Genomic DNA, 24,122 nt, shown 5'->3' on the forward strand with positions numbered 1-24,122 from the left:
AAGCAGTGAATACACACATGTGAGCAATGAGCACACACACATACCCAAAGCAGTGGGCAGCCATGCTAACAGCGCCCAGGAAGCAGGTGGGGGTTAGGTGCCTCACTCAAGGGCACTTCAGCCCAAAGCCATCCCATATTAACCTAACTGCACGTCTTTGAACTGTGGGGGAAACCGGAGCACCCGGAGGAAACCCACGCAGACATGGGGAGAACATGCAAACCCCACACAGAAAGGCCGCTGGGCTCGAACCCAGAACCTTCTTGCTGTGAGGTGACAGTGCTAACCACTACACCACTGTGCTGCCCAATATATTTAATTGAAAACAGTACAAACACAACATGACTGTTGAAACTGAGAAATTTTGTTTTTTTTTTTTAAATATATGCTCGTTTTGAATTTGAGGTCAGCAACACATTTCAAAAAAGTTGGGACGGGGCATGTTTACCACTGCGTCACATCACCTCTACTTTTAACAACACTGTAAACAACACTGGGAACTGAGGAGACCAACTGCTGTAGTTCTGGAAGACAAATTGTGGCAGCGGGGGCGTGGCCAAGCAGCGGTCTGTGAATGGAGGGTGGGGTCAGGGAAGGTAAGTGGTTAAGTCATTCCACCTGCTGCCAATTATTGTGTGTGTGTGTGTGTGTGTGTGTGTTTGTTTGTTACAGGGATGAAGCATAAAAGGAGAGAGAGCAGAGAAAAGGGTCTCTCTCCCCGACCACAATGCATGTGAGAGTGAGTGAATGAGAGAGAGAGAGAGAGAGAGAGAGAGAGAGAGAGAGAGAAAGCTGAAAAGCTCAATAAAGAGTGTGTGTAAACATCAACTCTCGCCTGCCGTGCTTTTGTGCTCCACCCATATCAGGAACTGTTACAGTGGTGCTGAAACCCGGGAGCACAGAAGGGAACCACCCCATGGAGTCCTCCCCATTCTTAGAGCTCATCCTTGCCCTCGCTACCACCCAGCAGAACCAGCATCAAGCGCTGATCACCCTCCGAAAGGAACAGGAGCAACGCTTCGAAGCCTTGATGCTGGCCCAGTAGGAAGATCGCCAGGCGTTCCGGCACCTGCTCGCGTCAGCAGGGGCGTCGGCCACCGCTGCTGCCACCCTCACAAAGATGGGACCGCAGGACGATCCGGAAGCGTCCCTCGCTCTCTTCGAGCAAGCAGCTGAGGCGTGGGGGTGGCTGCTAGAGCAGCGCGCCTCCTCCCGCTCCTGACTGGCGAGGCGCAGCTCGCAGCGCAGCAGCTCCCTGCTGACAGCCGACTGGTCTATGCTAACCTGAGGAAGGGCATCCTGCAGCGGCTCGGCTGCTCCCCGGAGCAACATCGCCAGCACTTCTGGATGCTGGCATTGGAGGAAGTCAGCCGGCCATTTGCATTCGGCCAGCAACTCCGGGATGCCTGCCTGCAGTGGCTGAGGGCGGAAGTCCACAACGCCGATGAGATCATCGATCTGGTGGCACTAGAACAGTTTATAACTCAACTTCCAGAAGGAACGGCAGAATGGTTCCAGTGTCACCACCCGGTGTCGCTGGAACGAGCCATCGAGCTGGCGGAGGACCATCTGGAGGCGTCTCCCCTCGCTTCTCTTTTCTCTCTCGCTCTCTCTTCCCCCCCCTGTCTCTTGTCCCCCTCTCCATCCCGTTCCCCTGCCACAGAGGCTGGCTCCTACCCAGCCGGCCCGTCGCACCCGTGGTGTCCTCCCATCTCCCTCTTCTGTGTCTGTGTTGTCTCCCCCTCAGGTGAGTGACACCCATAACACCAGTGCAGAGGGAAAGCCTGGGCCAGAAACCGCCCCCGATCGAGCCGGAACATATCACATACCGGTGACTATTCAAGGGGATACATAATGTTTTGGTGGATTCCGGTTGTAATCAGACCTCAATTCACCAACGTCTGGTGCGGCATTGGGGGGAGCACAAGCGGTGAAAGTATTGTGTGCGCATGGGGATGTTCACCATTACCCTCTAGTGTCTGTCCATATTCTATTCCGGGGCCAAATGCATAGAATAAAGGCGGCGGTTAGTCCTCATCTCACCCACTCGTTGATTTTGGGTACTGATTGGCCAGGGTTTAAAAAATTGATGGAATATTTAACACGTAGTGGGTCCTGCACTAGTAGGTCACAGGAAGATCCCGGTGTGGCATTGACTGGAGAAGCTGTCACAGAGCTGTCTACATCAATACCGCATCAAAGCGAGGAGCAGCCCACTCCTCCTCCCTCTCTCATGGATTCCCCTGGGGATTTCCCGTTAGAGCAGTCACAAGACGAGACTCTGCGGCATGCGTTTGACCAAGTGAGAGTAATCGATGGTCAAACTCTTCAGCCAAGCGCGGCACCGACCTTCCCTTATTTTACTATTATTAAAAGATAGATTGTACCGAGTGACGCAGGACACTCAAACTAATGAATGAATAACCCAGTTGTTAATCCAAAAGAGCCGTAGGAAACTCATATTCCATGCGGCTCACTTTAATCCTATAGCTGGACACTCAGGGCAAGATAAAATACTAGCCCAAATAATGGCCCTATTGGCCAGGGATTCACGGGGATGTCCGTTGGTGGTGTATGGCATGCCGCGAATGCCAATTAGTAAATCCCGCAGCCACTCCAAAAGCACTGTTGTGCCCTCTCCCTCTAATCGAGACCCCGTTTGAGCGCATTGGGATGGATCTTGTCGGGCCATTAGATCGGTCAGCACAGGGATATCGCTTTATTTTAGTTCTGATGGACTATGCAACGCGATATCCGGAAGCAGTGCCTCTCCGCAACATCTCAGCATGCAGTATTGCGGAAGCGCTCTTCCGCTTTATCTCCCGGGTCGGGATTCTGAAAGAAATCCTGACAGACCAAGGCACTACATTTACGTCACGCACACTGCGCAAACTGCATGGGTTACTGGGGATTAAGTCTATCCGCACCAGTGTCTATCACCCACAAACAGATGGCTTAGTAGAGCAATTTAACCAAACACTCAAAAACATAATCTGCAAATTTGTAAGTGAAGATGTGCGTAATTGGGATAAGTGGCTCGAGCCCCTGTTATTCGCAGTGCGAGAGGTCCCGCAAGCCTGCACGGGGTTTTCTCCCTTTGAATTATTATATGGGGGTAAGTCGCGTGGCATTCTGGACGTGCTACAGGAAAATTGGGAGGAGGGACCTTCACCTAGTAAAAACAAAATCCAGTATATTCTTGACCTGCGTGCCAAACTCCACACCCTCACGCACCTAACCCAGGAGAATTTGTGGCAGGCACAAGAATGTCAAAGCCGGCTGTATGACAGGGGCATGCGCCTTAGAGAGTTCACACCAGGAGACAAAGTGCTCGTATTATTGCCCACGTCAAGCTCCAAATTAGTCGCCAAGTGGCAAGGGCCCTTTGAGGTCACACGGCGAGTTGGGGACGTCGACTATGAGGTGAGGCGAACGGATAGGGGTGGGACGCTGCAAATCTACCACCTCAACCTTTTAAAAACGCTGGAATGAGGGGTCCCTGTGGCGTTGGTAGTCTCGGAGAAGGCAGAGCTGGGGCCGAAGATGGAAAAGAGAACATCTCAGACCACTCTGGTCCCTTGTGGAGACCACCTCTCACCGGCCCAACTCACGGAGATAGCCAAGTTGGGGGGGAGGGGGAAGAGTCAGCTTCGGCCAGACGGCTCCCTGGCCTGAGTCGGGCGGTGGGGGTATGTGGCAGCGGGGATGTGGCCAAGCAGCAGTCTGTGAACAGAGGGCGGGGTCAGGGAAGGCAAGTAGATAAGTCATTCCACCTGCTGTCAATTAGTGTGTGTTTGTGTTACAGGAATGGAGCATAAAAGGAGAGAGCGCAGAGAAAAGGGTTCTCTCCCTGACCACAATGCATGTGTGAGTGAGTGAGTGAGTGAGTGAGTGAGTGAGTGAGTGAGTGAGTGAGTGAAAGAAAGAAAGCTGAAAAGCTCAATAAAAAGAGTGTGTGTAAACAACAACTCTCTCCTGCCGTGATTTGTGCTTCACCCACATCAGAAACTGTTACAGAAATGTTGTCTCATTCTTGCCTGATATACAATTTCAGTTGCCTAACAGTTCAACAAAAAATGAGCACTGGATAAAAACCCATCTATCTTCTGTAAATAAAGATACAAATTTCATTGTCCAGTGTTCAAGTGTTTGAGATGTTGCCTTGCACTTATGGTCGGGTTCCCTGTGGGCGCAAAAGCCATCAAAAATCAGATCGATGCATTTCACACCCAGGGAGTTTGTGTGTAAAATACATTGGGCCCTGTAGACAATAAGATGAATGTAATTTGGGAAAATCTGTGGTCCAATATAAGAGATGGTTCAATTTCAGAAGCTGTCATATGTGATGAGCTTTACTTCTTGTTTCTAGTTATATTTCACACAAAAAAATAATTGTTTTTATTGATGTAATGGATTTATAGCATTTTGGGGGGAAACCGTGTCATTGAGCTACTGCATTTGGTGGGGGGGGTGTCAGTTTTTTAAAATAAAATTTCATCTCATCATCTCTAGCCGCTTTATCCTGTTCTACAGGGTCGCAGGCAAGCTGGAGCCTATCCCAGCTGACTACGGGCGAAAGGCGGGGTACACCCTGGACAAGTCGCCAGGTCATCACAGGCCTGACACAGACAAAATAAAATTTAAAAAAATCAAAATTAATTTGTATTTTTAATGTTATTACAACCTCCTGGTGTTATATTAAAGTTTCAAAATAGTGAAATAGTGGTTCATGCTACCAGGTTTGTTTGTTTTTTGGTAAAGAAAATAAGTATCTCAAGTTCATTACACTGGATTTATAGTATTTTGGAACCAAACTCTTCATGTCTGTTCTCAGCAAGTGGTTCATGCACACACACTGAGCAGTTTCGATGTCTTTTAAATGTGTGCAAATTGGCTTAATCCATACATCATGTTTTTTGTTCTTTTTTTTTAAATAACTTTTTTACAACTGTCATACCTATTATGGAGTTTTGTCCAAAATAAAAAGAACCTAATAAACTCTATGGGAAGAGAGAAGACAATAAGGGTGGCAAGGCTTAACTCAAAAGTCCACTCGTCACTCTGTGTCAGTTTTGTGACCACACCCCTGCGTTACATTAATATAAACAAACTAAATAAAACCAAATTAAAATCACAACACTGACTTACATTTCGCCTGAGAAAGTTGAGAATCTGTGTGGGTTCCGTCACTGAAGCTCCCTCATAGTGCAGTTGTGGAACGGTGGCTGTCAAAGTGGTGGTGGGGGAAAGAGTTTAAAAACACACAAACATGACAGATTCAGCACACAATCGACAGTGGTGCTTGAATGTTTGTGAACCCTTTTGGAATTTTCTATATTTCTGCATAAATATGACCTAAAACATCATCAGATTTTCACACAAGTCCTAAAAGTGGATAAAGAGAACCCAGTTAAACAAATGAGACAAAAATATTATACTTGGTCATTTATTTATTGAGGAAAATGATCCAATATTACATATCTGTGAGTGGCAAAAGTATGTGAACCTTTGCTTTCAGTATCTGGTGTGACCCCCTTGTGCAGCAATAACTGCAGCTAAACGTTTGCGGTAACTGTTGATCAGTCCTGCACACCGGCTTGGAGGAATTTTAGCCCATTCCTCCATACAGAACAGCTTCAACTCTGGGATGTTGGTGGGTTTCCTCACATGAACTGCTCGCTTCAGGTCCTTCAACAACATTTCCATTGGATTAAGGTCAGGACTTTGACTTGGCCATTCCAAAACATCAACTTTATTCTTCTTTAACCATTCTTTGGTAGAATGACTTGTGTGCTTAGGGTCGTTGTCTTGCTGCATGACCCACCTTCTCTTGAGATTCAGTTCATGGACAGATGTCCTGACATTTTCCTTTAGAATTTGCTGGTATAATTCAGAATTCATTGTTCCACCAATGACAGCAAGCCTTCCTGGACCAAATGCAGCGAAACAGGCCCAAACCATGATACTACCGCCACCATGTTTCACAGATAAGGTTCTTATGCTGGAATGCAGTGTTTTCCTTTCTCCAAACATAACGCTTCTCATTGAAACCAAAAAGTTCTATTTTGGTCTCATAACATCCAAAAAACATTTTTCCAATAGCCTTCTGGCTTGTCCACATGATCTTTAGCAAACTGCAGACAAGCAGCAATGTTCTTTTTGGAGAGCAGTGGCTTTTTCCTTGCAACCCTGCCATGCACACCATCATTGTTCAGTGTTCTCCTGATGGTGGACTCATGAACATTAGCCAATGTGAGAGAGGCCTTCAGTTGCTTAGAAGTTACCCTGGGGTCCTTTGTGACCTCGCCGACTATTACACGCCTTGCTCTTGGAGTGATCTTTGTTGGTCGACCACTCCTGGGGAGGGTAACAATGGTCTTGAATTTCCTCCATTTGTACACAATCTGTCTGACTGTGGATTGGTGGAGTCCAAAGTCTTTAGAGATGGTTTTGTAACCTTTTCCAGCCTGATGAGCATCAACAACACTTGAAATCTCCTTTGTTTGAGCCATGATACACTTCCACAAACATGTGTTGTGAAGATCAGACTTTGATAGATCCCTGTTCTTTAAATAAAACAGGGTGCCCACTCACACCTGATTGTCATCCCATTGATTGAAAACACCTGACTCTAATTTCATCTTCAAATTAACTGCTAATCCTAGAGGTTCACATACTTTTGCCACTCACAGATATGTAATGTTGGATCATTTTCCTCAATAAATAAGTGGCCAAGTATAATATTTTTGTCTCATTTGTTTAACTGGGTTCTCTTTAAAGTCTTGAATTTAGGCCTAGAAAACAAAGGCATATGTGTAATAGCATGCACGTTTTCATCATGTTATTATACAAGTGAAAGAAAATGCTTTTATACAATATGGCTTACATGTAGCGCCGAATCCAAACATTTGGATATTAAATGAGCTAAGGGTTGTTTTACAATCAGGGTACAAAGTTTGTGTCACAGGGGTCCAAAATTCAAATTGATTCAAACTGGTTCTTGTACCAGTTTTTAAGTGAAGGACAAGTTAAAGAACAGATAGGCATGTGTAATAGTTTGTATTATAAGATTAAGTGTAGCTTTAAGCAGGGCTGGGAGAAACAAATGAAGTGATTCTCGGAGAGGACTTTTTTTTTGACAATTCAGAATCCACTACTTCCATAGTGCTTTTAAATATAAGGCTGTAAGCTTTGTGTTAGTTGTCTCTAATATTTATGTCCCAATATCTTGACCACATTTTAGGATGAAAATAATCATTTTACATATGTTATTTTATATTGAAAAATTAGCTGTCTGGGAGAGGACATTTTTTTGACACAATTACATACTGATTTGATCAAAATAGTCTGAAAACTTACTGGCATTCAACATTAAAACTTAACTATGTTTCCAATGATATGGAACCAAATATTTGTTTTATGGTGTAAAGAATGATGTAAGTGCATCCCTTTTGGAGCTACCTGTGGTCAAAAAAGCACTTTTTCCTAAATGACACAAGTAATTTTGCTAAATATGATATATATTGCCATACATTCACCAAAAATAGCGTTATCACCCAATTTTTTTTTTGCATGGTAAATAGAGCTATCACAGGGCTACAATAAACAACCAAGTTTATTTAGTCAAGCCTTTTGATATTGAAGATAATAAGTGTTAAATGTGATTTTTAGCTTGCGTACCCTGATTGTAAAACAACCCCTAATGGTGATTAGTTACTAGCAACAGACAAGAAACAAGGTCAAGATGCTAACAGGAAAAACAGGGAGACACAAACAGCCATAAATTATGGAGTAATTTCTAATATCCATACATCTATCCATTAATCATCCACTTATCCGTCATGGATGCTGGGGATGTTGAAGCCAATCCCAGCTGACCATGGACCAGAGGCGGGGTACACCCTGGGCAGGTCACCAATCTATCACAGGGCTACCAAATCCTAATACTCAATACATACTATACTACTGAAAGCCAAAGACAATTTACCTGCATTATAGTGCTAAATAAGCATCACACTGACAGGTATCACAGCTACATAAAAATAGATATACACGCGCGCGCACACACAATCAGATGGGGAGTGTTAAAGTATGTTTGAACATCATTGATAAGACAGCAACGCTACCTTAAAAGGACAAATCCATCCTGAATGTTTTGCACATTAATGTTTATAATTAACTTGATTTTCAACTGAGTTCAAGATTTATTTTGTACTGAAATTCTGAGTTTTAGTTTAAACTTCTGTCATTGACATGATGGACGACTTGCTGATCATAGCACTTGCTCTTGCTTTATCTTCATCTAAGGAGAGTGATGCATCAGCATTTTACTCCTTTACTGGTCTGGGGCAGGTTTCCCAAAAGACTCTTAACGCCAAGAGCATCTTAACTAAGAGAGTGTTCATTGTGCTGCTTGCTCTACCATTTAACGATCATCTTTGCGCTACGATGCTTTTGGGAAACCCACCCCAGTCCGGTTCTCTCACCTCCTCATCTGTCCACTCAGCTTCCACAGATTCGACACTCATACTAATACCATGTGGAACGCCACTCGGCTTGTCATCTCGGCAATCGCCAACTCGTCAAGCCGTAACTCAGCAACTACGTTGCGCGCAGTGTTTGGAACTTTAAGGCCAACGTTTGTTGTCTCAGTCACTTCTACAGTGGATTTCTCTTTAATATGATCCTGACCATTGCTGGAAAATGGTGAGCTGAAAAACAAGCTCTTTTGTTTGTAGGAACTAACAACAAAATCTGAACATTATCACTTATGTTAGAGAAATTTTGATTTTTGTTTCAAAGCAATAACCAACCAATTAGCACTATAATTGCTAGACACATCACAAATACAAGGGTGGTATGGTGGTGCAGTGGTTAGCACTGTCACCTCACAGCAAGAAGGTTCTGGGTTCGAACCTCACAGCCAACTGTCTGTGTGGCTACTCAGAATAGCTCAGAGGCATGAATGAGAGTTTGTCTCCGCGTTAGCCGTGATAGACTGGCGACCTTCCCAGCGTGTACTCCACCTCCCACCGTGAGGCAGTTGGGATTGGCTCCAGCCTTCCCCGTGACCCTGAGGGATAAGTGGTGTAGAGAGTGGATAGATGGATGGATCACAAATACAGTACTGTGCAAAAGTCTTAGCCACATGCGAAGAAATGTAGTAGAGCAAAGTTGCCTTAAAAATAATGAAATTAAATGTTCCTACTAAAAAAAGCAGATTCTGCTTCAAATCACCCAGACATAATTAATCACGTACCTGTGATAGTCCTCCATGTCCAGTCCACTAACTTGACTGTAAGATTGGCACCAGCAAATTTAGCATATGCCTGCAGTGAAGCATTAACGCAGAAATATTCGAGATGAACAGTACACTGTAGAATTACAAGACATTTTATTTAATATTAATAAGACCTGTAATACAAAAATATGCACATAGAGAGGATTACTACTTTAACAAGGACTAATTATCTACCTGCAAATAACTCTTCCTACTTCACCACATTAGAAAACCTAGTGAGGACTCAGATAACTAATATTCATCAGGGTTTAATGAATTAAACCTTTAAACCTACCAAGTCTTCAGCCAGCAAATATTATCTGACCTTGAGCAGGGAAAAGCTGCACAAAAGGCTTTATTTATACAGCAATCTGGGAAAACTTCGGACATAAAATGACCCTAAACATTATAGTAATAATGATAATAAGGGATAACATGCCAAGTCTTTGAGTTATTATATTTATATCATGGAAAACCGACTTGAAATTACAGACCACTTCAGAAAGAAAGGCAGCGAGGTGATGGATGTTGTAGGTTACAGCCATCAGCGACTCAGCTAAAATCTCACTAAACAAAACCCAAACAGTGCTGCCTCCGACTGCTTTACTGCAAATTCAGACCTCAGATTTTATGGATATGAATTCAGTTACCAGCACAATTAAAGATTCCGTGTGTACAGACGGCAAATCCCAGTCGCCTCCCCAGCACAGGAGCTCCATGGGTGCCGCCATGTTTGTTTGGCTGGAACACCAACGACAACAGGCGAAGCCCCGCCCCCTTTTTTAGCCTCGGACAGTCAGGAAGAAGTGAAAATGTTAAACACTAATCTACAGTGGCGCTTGAAAGTTTGTGAACCCTTTAGAATTTTCTATATTTCTGCATAAATATGACCGAAAACATTCAGCAGATTTTCACACAAGTCCTAAAAGTAGATAAAGAGAACCCAGTTAAACAAATGAGACAAAAATATTATACTTGGCCACTTATTTATTGAGGAAAATGATCCAATATTACATATCTGTGAGTGGCAAAAGTATGTGAACCTCTAGGATTAGCAGGTGAAATTAGAGTCAGGTGTTTTCAATCAATGGGATGACAATCAGGTGTGAGTGGGCACCCTGTTTTATTTAAAGAACAGGGATCTATCAAAGTCTGATCTTCACAACACATGTTTGTGGAAGTGTATCATGGCACGAACAAAGGAGATTTCTGAGGACCTCAGAAAAAGCGTTGTTGATGCTCATCAGGCTGGAAAAGGTTACAAAACCATCTCTAAAGAGTTTGGACTCCACCAATCCACAGTCAGACAGATTGTGTACAAATGGAGGAAATTCAAGACCATTGTTACCCTCCCCAGGAGTGGTCGACCAACAAAGATCACTCCAAGAGCAAGGCGTGTAATAGTCGGCGAGGTCACAAAGGACCCCAGGGTAACTTCTAAGCAACTGAAGGCCTCTCTCACATTGGCTAATGTTAATGTTCATGAGTCCACCATCAGGAGGACACTGAACAACAGTGGTGTGCATGGCAGGGTTGCAAGGAAAAAGCCACTGCTCTCCAAAATGAACATTGCTGCTTGTCTGCAGTTTGCTAAAGATCACGTGGACAAGCCAGAAGGCTATTGGAAAAATGTTTTGTGGACGGATGAGACCAAAATAGAACTTTTTGGTTTAAATGAGAAGCGTTATGTTTGGAGGAAGGAAAATGCTGCATTCCAGCATAAGAACCTTATCCCATCTGTGAAACATGGTGGTGGTAGTATCATAGTTTGGGCCTGTTTTGCTGCATCTGGGCCAGGATGGCTTGCCATCATTGATGGAACAATGAATTCTGAATTATACCAACGAATTCTAAAGGAAAATGTCAGGACATCTGTCCATGAACTGAATCTCAAGAGAAGGTGGGTCATGCAGCAAGACAACGACCCTAAGCACACAAGTCGTTCTACCAAAGAATGGTTAAAGAAAAATAAAGTTAATGTTTTGGAATGGCCAAGTCAAAGTCCTGACCTTAATCCAGTGGAAATGTTGTGGAAGGACCTGAAGCGAGCAGTTCATGTGAGGAAACCCACCAACATCCCAGAGTTGAAGCTGTTCTGTACGGAGGAATGGGCTAAAATTCCTCCAAGCTGGTGTGCAGGACTGATCAACAGTTTTCCGGAAACATTTAGTTGCAGTTATTGCTGCACAAGGGGGTCACACCAGATACTGAAAGCAAAGGTTCACATACTTTTGCCACTCACAGATATGTAATATTGGATCATTTCCCTCAATAAATAAGTGGCCAAGTATAATATTTTTGTCTCATTTGTTTAACTGGGTTCCCTTTATCTACTTTTAGGACTTGTGTGAAAATCTGCTGATGTTTTAGGTCATATTTATGCAGAAATTTAGAAAATTCTAAAGGGTTCACAAACTTTCAAGCATGTGTAGGTGTATATAAAATAAATATTAGTGTGTATGTGAAGGGCTTTAGATGCCTGAAGATGGCTTCTCGGCTGTTTCCAGACATATTTTTGTGATCTTCAAAGGCCAAATTACACTCGACATTAGTTGCTAATTACATTAAAAATTGAATATAATTTACAAGAAAATGTCAGAAGATTCAAGAAAAACATGCTTAAAGTTATACCCAAGAAAACAGTAGCACACACAGGTCAGTTCCATGTCTAGAACAAAGCATGGGGGGCCAAGAATGTTCCAGCTGGTTACAACTTACTGGTCCACATATGTAGGTACAATAATAACACTCATCAAACATTTTGTCAACAATGACTATACTATGTTTATAATAAGTCTATCAGAAATTTAGTAATTAAAGTCTAAAGACATACAGGTTAGGTTAATTGGTGGCTCTAAATTGACTGTAGGTGTGAATGTGAGTGTGAATGGTTGTATGTCTATGTGTCAGCCCTGCGATGACCTGGCGACTTGTCCAGGGTGTACCCCGCCTCTCACCCATAGTCAGCTGGGATAGGCTCTAGGTTGCCCGTGACCCTGCACAGGATAAGCAGTTACGGATAATGGTTGAATGGATGGATGGATTCCAAGTAACTTTGTCACAAAATGACTTTTAAAATGACTCAAAACTAGACATGGTAATATCATTTGGCATTCAGACTAAAATCTGCTGGACTAGAACTTCAAAAATAGAAGAAAATATAAACTCTATTAAAATACAAATCTACATCCTCCAAAGCATATGACTATGACTGTCATTGTTATTACGAATAAAAAAAATGCACATAATAACAACAACCACTGATTGTTAGTTTGGCACTTAACATAATACTGTACTGCAAAGTAGTATTGGACCCTGTATGACTGGAGCAGGAGTTTGGTTTGCATTGCCAGCGGTAAGTTGTACTCATTCCCGGTGCATGTGGGACTCCACCAGGGCTGCCCTTTGTCACCGGTTCTGTTCATAACTTTTATGGACAGAATTTCTAGGTGCAGCTAAGGAGCGGAGGGTGTCCAGTTTGGTGGCATCAGGATCACGTCTCTGCTTTTTGCAGATGATGTGGTCCTGTTGGCTTCATCAATCTGTGACTTACAGCATGCGGTGGAACGGTTTGCAGCTGAGTGCGAAGCGGCTGGGATGAGGATCAGCACCTCCAAGTCCATGGCCATGGCGCTCAGCCGGAAACGGGTGGAGTGCCTACTTCGGGTCAGGGGGAGTTGCTACCTAAAGTGGAGGAGTTTAAGTATCTCGGGGTTTTGTTCACAAGTGAGGGTAAGGGGGAGCAGGAGTTGGACAGATGGATTGGGGCAGCGTCAGCAGTGATGCAGACGCTAAACTGGTCTGATATGGTAAAGAGAGAGCTGAGCCAAAAGGCAAAGCTCTCAATTTACTGGTCCAACTACGGTACATTCCCACTCTCACCTATGGTCATGAGCTGTGGGAAGTGACTGAAAGGATGAGATTGCGGATACAAGCGGGAGAAATGAGTTTTCTCTGCAGGGTGGCTGGGGTCTCCCTTAGAGACAGGGTGAGAAGCTTGGTCATTCAGGAGAGACTCAGAGTAGAACCACTGCTCCTCCACATTGAAAGGAGTCAGTTGAGGTGGTTTGGGCACCTTGTTAGGATGCCCCCTGGAGGCCTCCCAAGGGAGGTTCTCTGGGAATGCCCCACCGGGAGGAGACCCCAGGGCAGACCCAGGACACGCTGGAGAGATTACATCTCTCAGCTAGCCTGGGAACGCCTTGGTATTCCCTCGAGCTGGGGGAGGTGGCTGGGGAGAGGGATGTCTGGGCTGCTCTGCTTAGGCTGCTACCCCTGTGACCTGGATCTGGATAAGTGGTAGAAAATGGATGGATGGATGTACTGCAAAGTTTCATGTAAACTGAACTCTTAATCACCTGACTGGATCAATCAGATACTGTCAACCCTAAAACACTAGTTCAACTGCATCGTGCAATAAAAACAACCGTGAATACTGAGTGTATTATTTTTGTCTTATTTAGTGTGCCACTAGGGGAGAGGGAGGTGCCTGTAAATTTTGGTAGGGCTAGGACCTTCGGTGGCCGAATTATGAATTTTTAAATCCCCGTGTTCACGAGTGGGAGGAGCTAGGGCTCGTACTAAAGCTTTCCACAATCTGCACTCACTCCTGACATCAGATCGGGCCACGCCTGGGCTCATTTGAAAGGTCTTGGGGAGAGGGAGGCGCTTGTAAATTTTGGTGGGGCTAGGGCCATCGGTGGCCAAGTTATGGATTTTTAAATGCTGGCTCGAGCCAGGGCTCATATTAAAGTTTTCAGTGAGCAACGCTTGCGTGGGGGTTTTAGGGCAAATAACAGGCTGAGGCAGGGTCATAGCAGGCCATGCCTGTGCTGGTTCAAAAGAGCCCGGGGAGAGGGAGGTGTCTGTACATTTTGGCAGGGCTAGGACCTTTGGTGGCTGAGTTATGAATTTTTAAAGCCGCGCCCGTGGGGGCCCTGTTTCACAGAATGTGCTATGACATAATATATTCGTCCAGTGTAACATTTGGAAGAAAATTAGAAGTAGATTAGACCCATATCTTTACAATTTTTCATGGGCCATCCAGTCTGATGCTTTTGAAATTCAGACGGACAAATGTGAAAATTACCGGTCAATGTCCACTGGTCTGGCCTTATTTCCCCATACTATGTGTGCGCATAGTATGGGGAAACATGTGTATATGTATATAAATCCCTTATCAAATCATTCCATGCAGGGATTGGCCAAAGATGGGTCATGTGACATAAAATAGTTCCACCACTGATTAGGCAATGATGTCAAAAATAAAAAAAAATGAAATCTCATGATGAAATGAAATGAAACAAAGACATCAGATTTTTTAATTTACTAAAAGTAATTCATTATCAGGGAAAAAACTAGAGAGCTTTCTAAATGTAGAAGGGAAAAACGGCTTGCAAACATTCAGCAGGACTCCGTGTCGAACAGAGAGGTCAAAAACCCTATGGTATGCTCAGTTCATTTCCACAAAGGTAAGAATAAAAATAATAATAATAATTTTAGAACTGCAGCTCATTCCTATACAGTGAAGTAAACATGAGCAACACAGCGGTTCTGCAGAACCTAACCTTCATGGAGACTGAAAAAGTGCATTTACATTCGGGGATCTTTCAGAGCGTGTTGTGCACTTGCTTGGGACCCAGTCATTGTGGGAAACACCTGATGCTGATTTGAGTGCAATCAGCACACACGTATAATGACACAGAGACTTTGCGAAGTATTATCATTATCACCGTCACATTTGTTTCTAGCCATGTTTATGACTCTGCTTTTGGTTTCATTTGTGTTTTGTTTTTGTAAATATCATGCTTGCTAATAAACACTCTTCCTGCACTTAGAGCCATCCACCATTGCATACCTGACAGAATACATGCAATGTCTCTGTGAAAACTGTGTCCTTATACACGTGTGCTGATTGTCCTCAAGTCAGCATCAGGTGTTTCCCATCACGACTGGGTCCCAAGCGTGCGCACAATGTGCTCCGAAGGATCCCTGAATGGAAATGCACTTTTTAAGTCTCGGTGAAGGTGAGGATCTGCCGAGCCGCTGTGTTGCTCATGTTCACTTGACTGTATAAGAATGAGCAGCTTGCTGCAGTTCTGAAATATTTTTTTTTTAATTCTTACCTTCATGGAAATGAAGTGAGCATTGGGTTTTTGACCTCTCCTTTCAACACACAGTCCCACTGAATGTTTGCAAGCCATTTTTCCCATCTACGTTTAGAAATCTCTCTCGTTTTTTTCCCCCGATGATGAATTACTTTTGGTAAATTAAAAAATCTGATATTTTTGTTTCGTTCAAAATGATCTGCACATCCAAAAACACAGCAAAACCTTCTCATATTGATCAATAACAACTAACTCATCTGAATGAAGAACTATAAGCTGCCTCCTGTCACGGCGGCGTAGTTACCATTGCTATGGGGTCATGTGACAGTGCAAAGCCTCTATAGAGAACTGTATCAGTACTCTGAGTGATTCTTATCCTCAATCAAGTACAAGATAGCAACTTCAGTGATTTTCATTTTCAATCAAGTACAGTATTGACACTATTCATTTTTCGTACCACATTTTGTTGATTGTGTACTCTGCTGTCTGTCACCTCTGCAATGTCGCACCAAGTGCTTCCATCCATCCATCCATCCATCCATCCATCCATCATCTGTAGCCACTTATCCTGTACAGGGTTGCAGGCAAGTTGGAGCCTATCCCAGCTGACTATGGGCGAAAGGCGGGGTACACCCTGGACAAGTCGCCAGGGCTGACACATAGAGACAAACAACCATTCACACTCACATTCACACCTACAGTCAATTTAGAGTCACCAGTTAACCTAACCTGCATGTCTTTGGACTGTGGGGGAAACCAGAGCACCCGGAGGAAACCCACACAGACACGGGGAGAATATGCAAACTCCACACAGAAAGACCCTCAATGGCTGCTGGGCTCGAACCCAGGACCTTCTCGCTGTGAGGCGACAGCGCTAACCACTACACCACCGTGCCGCCCTACCAAGTACTTGGAGAATACTATTTCATTCTACTGTATACTTGATTACGGCTATAATAACCGTATATATTAATCGAATAATATTTCCTGGTGCCCTGTGTCTGGTTGGAGTCTCACTGCATCACTCCTGTGGGGGGCGGCCCCATGTGGACAGTTGGGGGTTGTGCCTGGAGGATGATCTGGACTCTTGCAGTGGTGCTTTTGTGGCTGGGGACTGCAGTTGACTTGCTGACTTTAGAGCCGCAGTTGACTTGCTGACTTTGGGACTGCGGTTGTCATGAACGGTTTTGCACTTGGGTTTCCGTCGGTGGGGGTTTATAGCATCAATAAAGCTGACTTTATGTTAGGACTGTTAATGTTATAGTCATGTTGTCTGTTGTTGCCCAAATGAGGATGGGTTCTCTTTTGAGTCTGGTTCCTCTCGAGGTTTCTTCATGTCATCTGAGGGAGTTTTTCCTTACCACTGTTGCCACAGGCTTGCTCATTGGGGATAGATTAGGGATAAAATTAGCTGTAAGTCGTTCAAATTCTGTAAAGCTGCTTTGCGACAATGTTTATTGTTAAAAGCGTTATACAAATAAACTTGACTTGACTAGACTTAACAATTTAAAAAAAAAAACTCTACAACTACGTCTCTAATTGATAAGTGCTGTACATTATGATGTAGCAGGGTCACCCTTATGACAACATTGAACATCGACTCTACTAGTTCCAAAGGATGCTGCTCAAAAGGAAAAAGGAAGGTTTCATATAAAACTATGGTTCTATGGAGGACCACCAGGCCTGGTTCATTTTAGTTGATGAGAATGGTCACAGGACAAAGGTGACATAATGGGGACCTTTTACAGCCTCCCCTTGTGGGCTCATGGTCACAACGTGCTGATTTTGCAATTTGTATTCCATGAGAAAATGAGCACATTGGAATATTCCACTAGGTCGAAAGGAAACTACCTAGTCATGCTCTACTTAATCATAGAACCAAGGTTACACAAGTACCCTTCAGTTTTGAGGATCTGACCGAAAATATATTGCCTTAATTAATATGTCGTGCAAGAATACATCAGGACCCGAGTTAGGACTATTATATATTCTTTCTCTCTTTTAACTAGGCTTTAACTTGGATATTTTTTTTTTTGCTTTAATTTAAAACTTTTATAAACTAAAAAAAAGTAGACACGTTCATACTGTATATGATACATGTAGGGTGACAATAATGCAAGCTATATACATTTATAAATACATTATTAAGTACACATTTACAGTTTACTTTCTCTTGGGTTAAGTAAAAATCCCACTTTTCTCAATGAGTTTCCACATTTATCTCTCTGTAACCACAAAGTAATGGACATCTGTTCCATTAAACCCAGGTGATTAACAGTGTCTACAAAAAAGACTAACAGTAGGGGGGTTTCTCTGAAGCCAGTGTTTTGTAACGACTTTTGCTTGCTCACTGTTCCAAAACTCATCATGAGCTCAGCTTTATTTTTACCTACTAAATTTACCAGATATGGAGAAGGGTAAATGTAAGTGCAATTAAAAATAGTGCTTTCAAATCAAAAGGACAAATTAAAGGGAAAAGGGGAAAACCTGAAATATTCCAGTGAGATCCTTCAGTATTGTTCCGTGTTCCCTCCAGCAAGAATACTGAAACACCGTTTAGATTGATGTTTGAGATTAATGATACCTAAAAAAAAAAAAAGTCTGGAAATTTGTATATCTGGACTGGGCTGCTTCATTCATTTGATGTCTATCTGCCTGTTCCATAAATACTTTTATAGTGTGTTAAGTTGGTATTGAACAGTATGATGCCTGATATAATAATTCACCTCTCTTAAAGTGCATATCCTGGACCAAATTCGTTTTTTTTTTTTTAATATGAAAGTATGTCTCTTTACACACTCATCCAGAAGGGTAATTTTGTACAAGGCCATCTGTCTACAGCAGAAAAAAATAAAATAAAACGCGTCTGGAAAAATCCCAAGGGAGTCTGGAGCCAGAATCGTGATGTCACCTGCGGATCCACCGCAGGTGACAGGCTGCGAGAGCTTTGCACGGTTTCAGTGCACAGCCTGTGTAGACCAAGGGCCCGTTTACACGAGGACGCTGTCGGGTAAAAACGACTAAATATTTTATCGGAAGTGCCTTTCGTTTACACGAGGACGGCGTTTCTGAGGCTGAAAAACGGATAAAATTGAAAACGCCTTCCAGAGTGGATAAGTTAAAAACGGCCCCCGTTGCATATCCGTCTAAACTACCCAATCCGTGAAACTCCGCTCGGATCTGCTCACGTCGGGTACGCGTTTACGTCATACATATGTCATATACTGCACATGCCAGCCCGGGAAGTAAGAAAGGAAGTAAAAAAGTAAGAGCATGTCTGATTACATCAATCTAACGGACCTTCAAGCTGCTCTGTGTTTTAATGCAGTAGATGTGTTTTCCTGCTCACCCGCCCAGCTGGAGCTCCTCAGTTTGGTGTCGCCAAGTTACACACACACGCACGCGCGTGTGCGTGCACGCGTGCGCCACCTATTCAAGCCGCTCGTGAAACCATAAACCCGAGACTGAAAACAAAACTAGCAGCCGAACGGGTTTATTTTGCTGAGATGGACACTGCCTTTTCTCTTCTTCACCGAAACAAGAGTGAGTGTTACTTAATAAAGGCAGATTAAAAGAGTTTCGGTTTGCTCCTGCTCCTCCCTCGAGCACTACAGTACCTCAGCCGGACCGGTGTTCTGTAAAGTTATCCTAGCAAGTTCTCATACAGACCGTTTTATTATTCAAAACAAGTCATTACAAATTATTTGACTCGGCCAAAGACTCGACCAATACGCACAAAACATAAAAATCGGCAAATGCGTGAAATTCTCACCGATTTTCTATCAGCCCAGCTGATCGGTGGGACAAAACTACTGTTGAATTTTCCTACCCTCCTGGATTTTGCGCATGCGTAGTAGGCTTGGTAGGATAACTTGACAGAACAGCAGCGCAGATGTGCAGATCAGACAAGACAGAAGACGTTACGCATGCGTACAGACATTTATGCGTCACCGTATAGACGCAGATTTCCTCCTTGAAAACGGTCGTGTAGACGCGGAAAAAAGTGAGAACGAAAACGGACTTTTGCGTTTTTGTTTTATACCGTCCCCGTGTAAAGTGGGCCCAAGTTTAGCAGCTAGCGATTTTGCATTGAAATATGGAATTGTCACCTGAGTGCAATGTGGGAAACAATGAGTTCTAATCCCATCAAGATTGGTGTTGCTACACCCTCCTACGATACATCTGTTAACCATTTTAATAATTACGCAATAACGTTGAAATTTGCAGAAAACCACCAGGTCGTTTTCTCATAAACAAACCAGCGCTGACGTAGGATTCAGAGGGAGGCGTCCCGCACGCGACGTCACGAAAATCAATGTTTGCTGGGAAATCCAAATGCCAAGTTTTTTCAGAGGCGGACCAATTCGCCTCAAATGGCTTGATTTCAACTGAATTTTTCTGGTATTGCGCAAGGTAAAAACAATTGCACAAAATGTGACAGACATTTGACCAAAGTTTAATATAAAGTAGGATAATTACATTGATCTTGCTCCTGAATTTACCCGTGATATGCACTTTAAGCTGAAATTAAATTTTGCACTTCCAGGCACACTTTAAATGAAACTTTTAATCTACATTTCATTTGTTGACTAAAGGAAAGAGAGAGCACTAACTCCACCTGTTGAGGTCAATATGTAATTTTTTGTGTTTTAATACTTTTATAATTTCTCTGATAATTATACCCTCTTGGCAATAAATAAATAAATAAATAAATAAAAATAATAATAATACATTCTTAGAGACCAATTACACCAAGTCTCAATGTGTTTACAAAATAAAACAAAAAAATAATTGCAAAATTAACTAAAAGTTGTATGAGTTATAATCTGCAGGCTTTGTGAAAGAGGAAAGTCTTTAGTTGAGATTTAAATGCTTCAGGTATAGTGGCTTGTTTTAGATGAGATGGAAGACTGTTCCATAGCTTTGGAGCAGCGGCACGAAATGCTCAGTCACCATACATCTAGTCTAGTTTTGGGAATTATTAAATCGTTATTAGATGTAGACCATAGAGCACGTGCTGGCTTGTATTTATGTTGAAGATCCATGATGTTCTAAAAACATCATTATTTAAGAAGAAGAAGCCTGTATTTGTCACATGCACACTCAAATTTGTCCTCTGCAAGTAACCCATCTGAAGCAGTGAACACACACAAATGAGCAATGAGCACCCCCCCCAGAGCAGTAGGTAGTTTTACTCAAGGGCACATCAGCCTAAGGCCACCCCATGTTAACCCAACCGCATGTCTTTGGGACCCAGAGGGAACCCACGCAGACATGGGGAGAACATGCAAACTCCACGCAGAAAGGCCCCCGTCAGCCACTGGGCTCAAACCCAGAACCTTCTTGCTGTGAGGCAACAGGACTAACCACTACACCACCATGTCACCCAAGTTCTTTGCAAAGCATAGATACACAGTTGGGTCAGTACGGATATTATGGGCATTTTCCATTTAAAAAACAAACAAACTGGGCAGCCTATTCATTAATAGAGTTACAACTTCAAATTATGCTGATTATAATAGCTTCCCCAACTGCACATGGTAACAAATATTCGGGTCATCTCTGGCCACAGTCCTTGAGGACTCAAATTTCCATGTTCACATTGTTCTGTCTGCTCGTGCCTGTGGACCAAAAAAAATTTTTTTAAAAATGCTTCTGCAATACGCCTGGTGTTTTGCTAAAATGAAGGGGTGTATTTTCTATTTTTCAATAGAGATGGTGTTGTACATGTAAAAGAGAACTGAATACACCAACTTAATTGTTACATACAGCTAAACTAAGCAAAAATAGATCTCTGTGTTTTAGGCGTACCAACTAGGGAGTGACGAGGCCCCATGACAATCATTCAAATATTTCCATCATATTATCCTGCCCTCTATGGATAGCTGAAGTGGACATCAGTATAAAAGGCACAAAGTTACAGGATTCGTTTAAAGGTTAGCCGGAATCTAAGGGACCAGTTATTATGACTGAAGCAGTTTTACTTCGATCTTCATTGTACGATGTCCAAAAAAAAAAAAAAAAAGGATATGCTTTAAGAGAAAAAGCTGCTACACTGATTATGCTGTATACAAAAAAGACATTCTCATATAAATCTAAAAGGACGGTAAACATCTTCATCTGACCTCTTCCTTTAGATTTACACTAGACGGCATAATCATTATTTGAGATTAACCAAGATTAACTTGCAGATGAACCATGTGTAACCAATTTTAACTCTTGCTTTTAGTTTTTATAAATTCAGACATGGACAAATTTGTTGGTACCCTTCCATGAAGATAAAAAAAGAAGAAAAAAAACCCCACAACTATCTCCTCAATAACTTGAAATTGACAAAAGTTAATGGGGTCCATCATTGTTTATTCCATGTTTAACACAAATCAGACTTTTGATTTTTGATTCAACTGAATATTTTCGTTAACAAAACAAATGAAAATGGCATGGACAAAAATGATGGTACCCTTAATTTAATATTTTGTTGCACAGCCTTTAGCAGCAATCACTGCTAACAAGTAGCTCTCAGTGAGACTTCTGCATCTGCCGACAGGTAGTTTGGCCCGCTCTTCCTGACCAAACTACTCCAACTGTCTCAGGTTTGAAGGGTGCCTTCACCACACTGCATGTTTCAGATCTTTCCAGAGATGTTCGATAGGATTCAAATCAGGGCTCATTAAAAGGCAACTTCAGAATAGTCCAATGTTTTGCTCTTTGCCATTCTTGGGTGCTTTTTGCTCTGCGTTTTGAGTCTTTATCCTGTTGGAGGACCCATGACCTGCGACTGAGACAGAGCTTTCTGACACCGAGTAGTACGTTTTCCTCCAGAATGCCTTGATAGTCTTGAGATTTCATCGTGCCCTGCACAGATTCAAGGCACCCCGCAGCAAAGCAGCCTCAAATCATAACCAAGCCTCCTCTGTGTTTCATAGTAGGTATGGTGTTCTTTTCTTTGAAAGCTTCATTTTTTCTTCTGTGGACACAGAGCTGATGTGACTTGCCAATAAGCTTGAGTTTTGTCTCATTTGTCCAAAGGACATGCTCCCAGAAGCATTATGGCTTGTCAATCTGCATTTTAGTAAATTCCAGCCTGGCTTTAAAAAAAAACCAACAACTTAACAATGGAGTTTTTTTCACTTTTCTAATTTTTTTTAAAAATGCTTGTGCAGTACGCCTGGATCTTTTTCCATTGAGCCCACTGTCACTCAAAAAGTGACAGATGGTGCAGTCAGACGGCGGCACGGTGGTGTAGTGGTTAGCGCTGTCGCCTCACAGCAAGAAGGTCCTGGGTTCGAGCCCCGGGGCTGGCAAGGGCCTTTCTGTGTGGAGTTTGCATGTTCTCCCCGTGTCCGTGTGGGTTTCCTCCAGGTGCTCCGGTTTCCCCCACAGTCCAAAGACATGCAGGTTAGGTTAACTGGTGACTCTAAATTGACCGTGAGTGTGAATGGTTGTCTGTGTCTATGTGTCAGCCCTGTGATGACCTGGCGACTTGTCCAGGGTGTACCCCGCCTTTCGCCCGTAGTCAGCTGGGATAGGCTCCAGCTTGCCTGCGACCCTGTAGAAGGATAAAGCGGCTAGAGATAATGAGATGAGGTGAGATGAGGTGCAGTCAGACACTGATGTACCTTGGCCTTGGAGTTCAACTTTTATCTCTTTGGAAGTTGTCCTTGGCTCTTTGTCTCCCATTGGCACTATCCTTCTGTTCAATCTGTGGTCGAGTTTCCTCTTGCAGTAACGTCCAGGAAGGTTGGCTCCAGTCCCATGGAACTTAAACTTCTTCTTAATCTTTTTTGCAACTGTAGTCACAGGAACATCAAACTGTTTGGTGATGGTTTTATAGTCTTTGCCTTTAACATGCTTGTCTATAATTTTCTTTCTGATCTCCTCAAACAACTCTCTCCTTTGCTTTCTCTGGTCCATGTTCAGTGTGGAGCACACGACGATACCAAACGGCAAGAGTGACGGCTTTTCTCCATTTAAACAGACTGAATGACTAATTACAACATTGAAGACGCTTGTGATGGTATCCATCCATCCATTATCTCTAGCCGCTTATCCTGTGCATGGTTACAGGCAAGCTGGAGCCTATCCCAGCTGACTACGGGCGAAAGGCGGGGTACACCCTGGACAAGTCGCCAGGTCATCACAGGGCTGACACATAGACACAGACAACCATTCACACTCACATTCACACCTACGGTCAATTTAGAGTCACCAGTTAACCTAACCTGCATGTCTTTGGACTGTGGGGGAAACCGGAGCACCCGGAGGAAACCCACGCAGACACGGGGAGAACATGCAAACTCCGCACAGAAAGGCCCTCGCCGGCCACGGGGCTCGAACCCAGGACCTTCTTGCTGTGAGGCGACAGCGCTAACCACTACACCACCGTGCCGCCCACCAACAAATCTGTTCAGGCTATTTTACAATATCTTTGCAAAATAAAATTTCTTTTCACACTTTTTTTTTTTTTGCTTTACTCTATGACATACCAAAGACATGCAAGTATACATGAGAAAATTGCTTTTAATTTCATTACTTTTCAGGAGGAATAAAGCATTGTTTCTACGAGCTGTAAGAGTACCAAGAAATTTGTCCACGTAGTATGCACAGGTCAATTTAACCTGATAATCATGTTTAGATTAGATTAGATAAAACTTTATTGATCCCTTTGGCCGGGTTCCCTCAGGGAAATTATAATTAATAACATAATCCTAATACTTTGCAGTTAAGATCTTTTT

At 43.1% G+C, this 24,122-nt stretch overlaps 2 protein-coding genes across 4 annotated transcripts in view; one reads left to right on the forward strand and one right to left on the reverse strand.

The window, feature by feature from the left end:
* Positions 1-10,022, reverse strand: part of mtx3 (metaxin 3) — a 33,518-nt gene extending 23,496 nt beyond the window's left edge. For 2 of the 3 annotated variants that reach the window (XM_060906987.1, XM_060906989.1), the window contains exons 1-3: positions 9,931-10,022; positions 9,260-9,329; positions 5,149-5,225 (exon numbers count right to left, since the gene is read on the reverse strand). In XM_060906987.1, coding sequence (XP_060762970.1) covers positions 5,149-5,225; positions 9,260-9,329; positions 9,931-10,011 — 228 coding nt within the window. In that variant the 5' untranslated portion in view covers positions 10,012-10,022. Of the gene's footprint in view, positions 1-5,148; positions 5,226-7,811; positions 7,866-9,259; positions 9,330-9,930 lie in introns of those variants that run through there. The other variant, XM_060906988.1, reaches the window with a different exon arrangement.
* thbs4a (thrombospondin 4a) overlaps positions 1-24,122 on the forward strand; it is a 60,476-nt gene that overhangs the window by 14,969 nt on the left and 21,385 nt on the right. The window lies entirely within an intron of this gene.

The sequence above is a fragment of the Neoarius graeffei genome, chromosome 24 (assembly GCF_027579695.1).
Source record: "Neoarius graeffei isolate fNeoGra1 chromosome 24, fNeoGra1.pri, whole genome shotgun sequence".
In the NCBI taxonomy this organism is placed as follows: domain Eukaryota; kingdom Metazoa; phylum Chordata; class Actinopteri; order Siluriformes; family Ariidae; genus Neoarius; species Neoarius graeffei.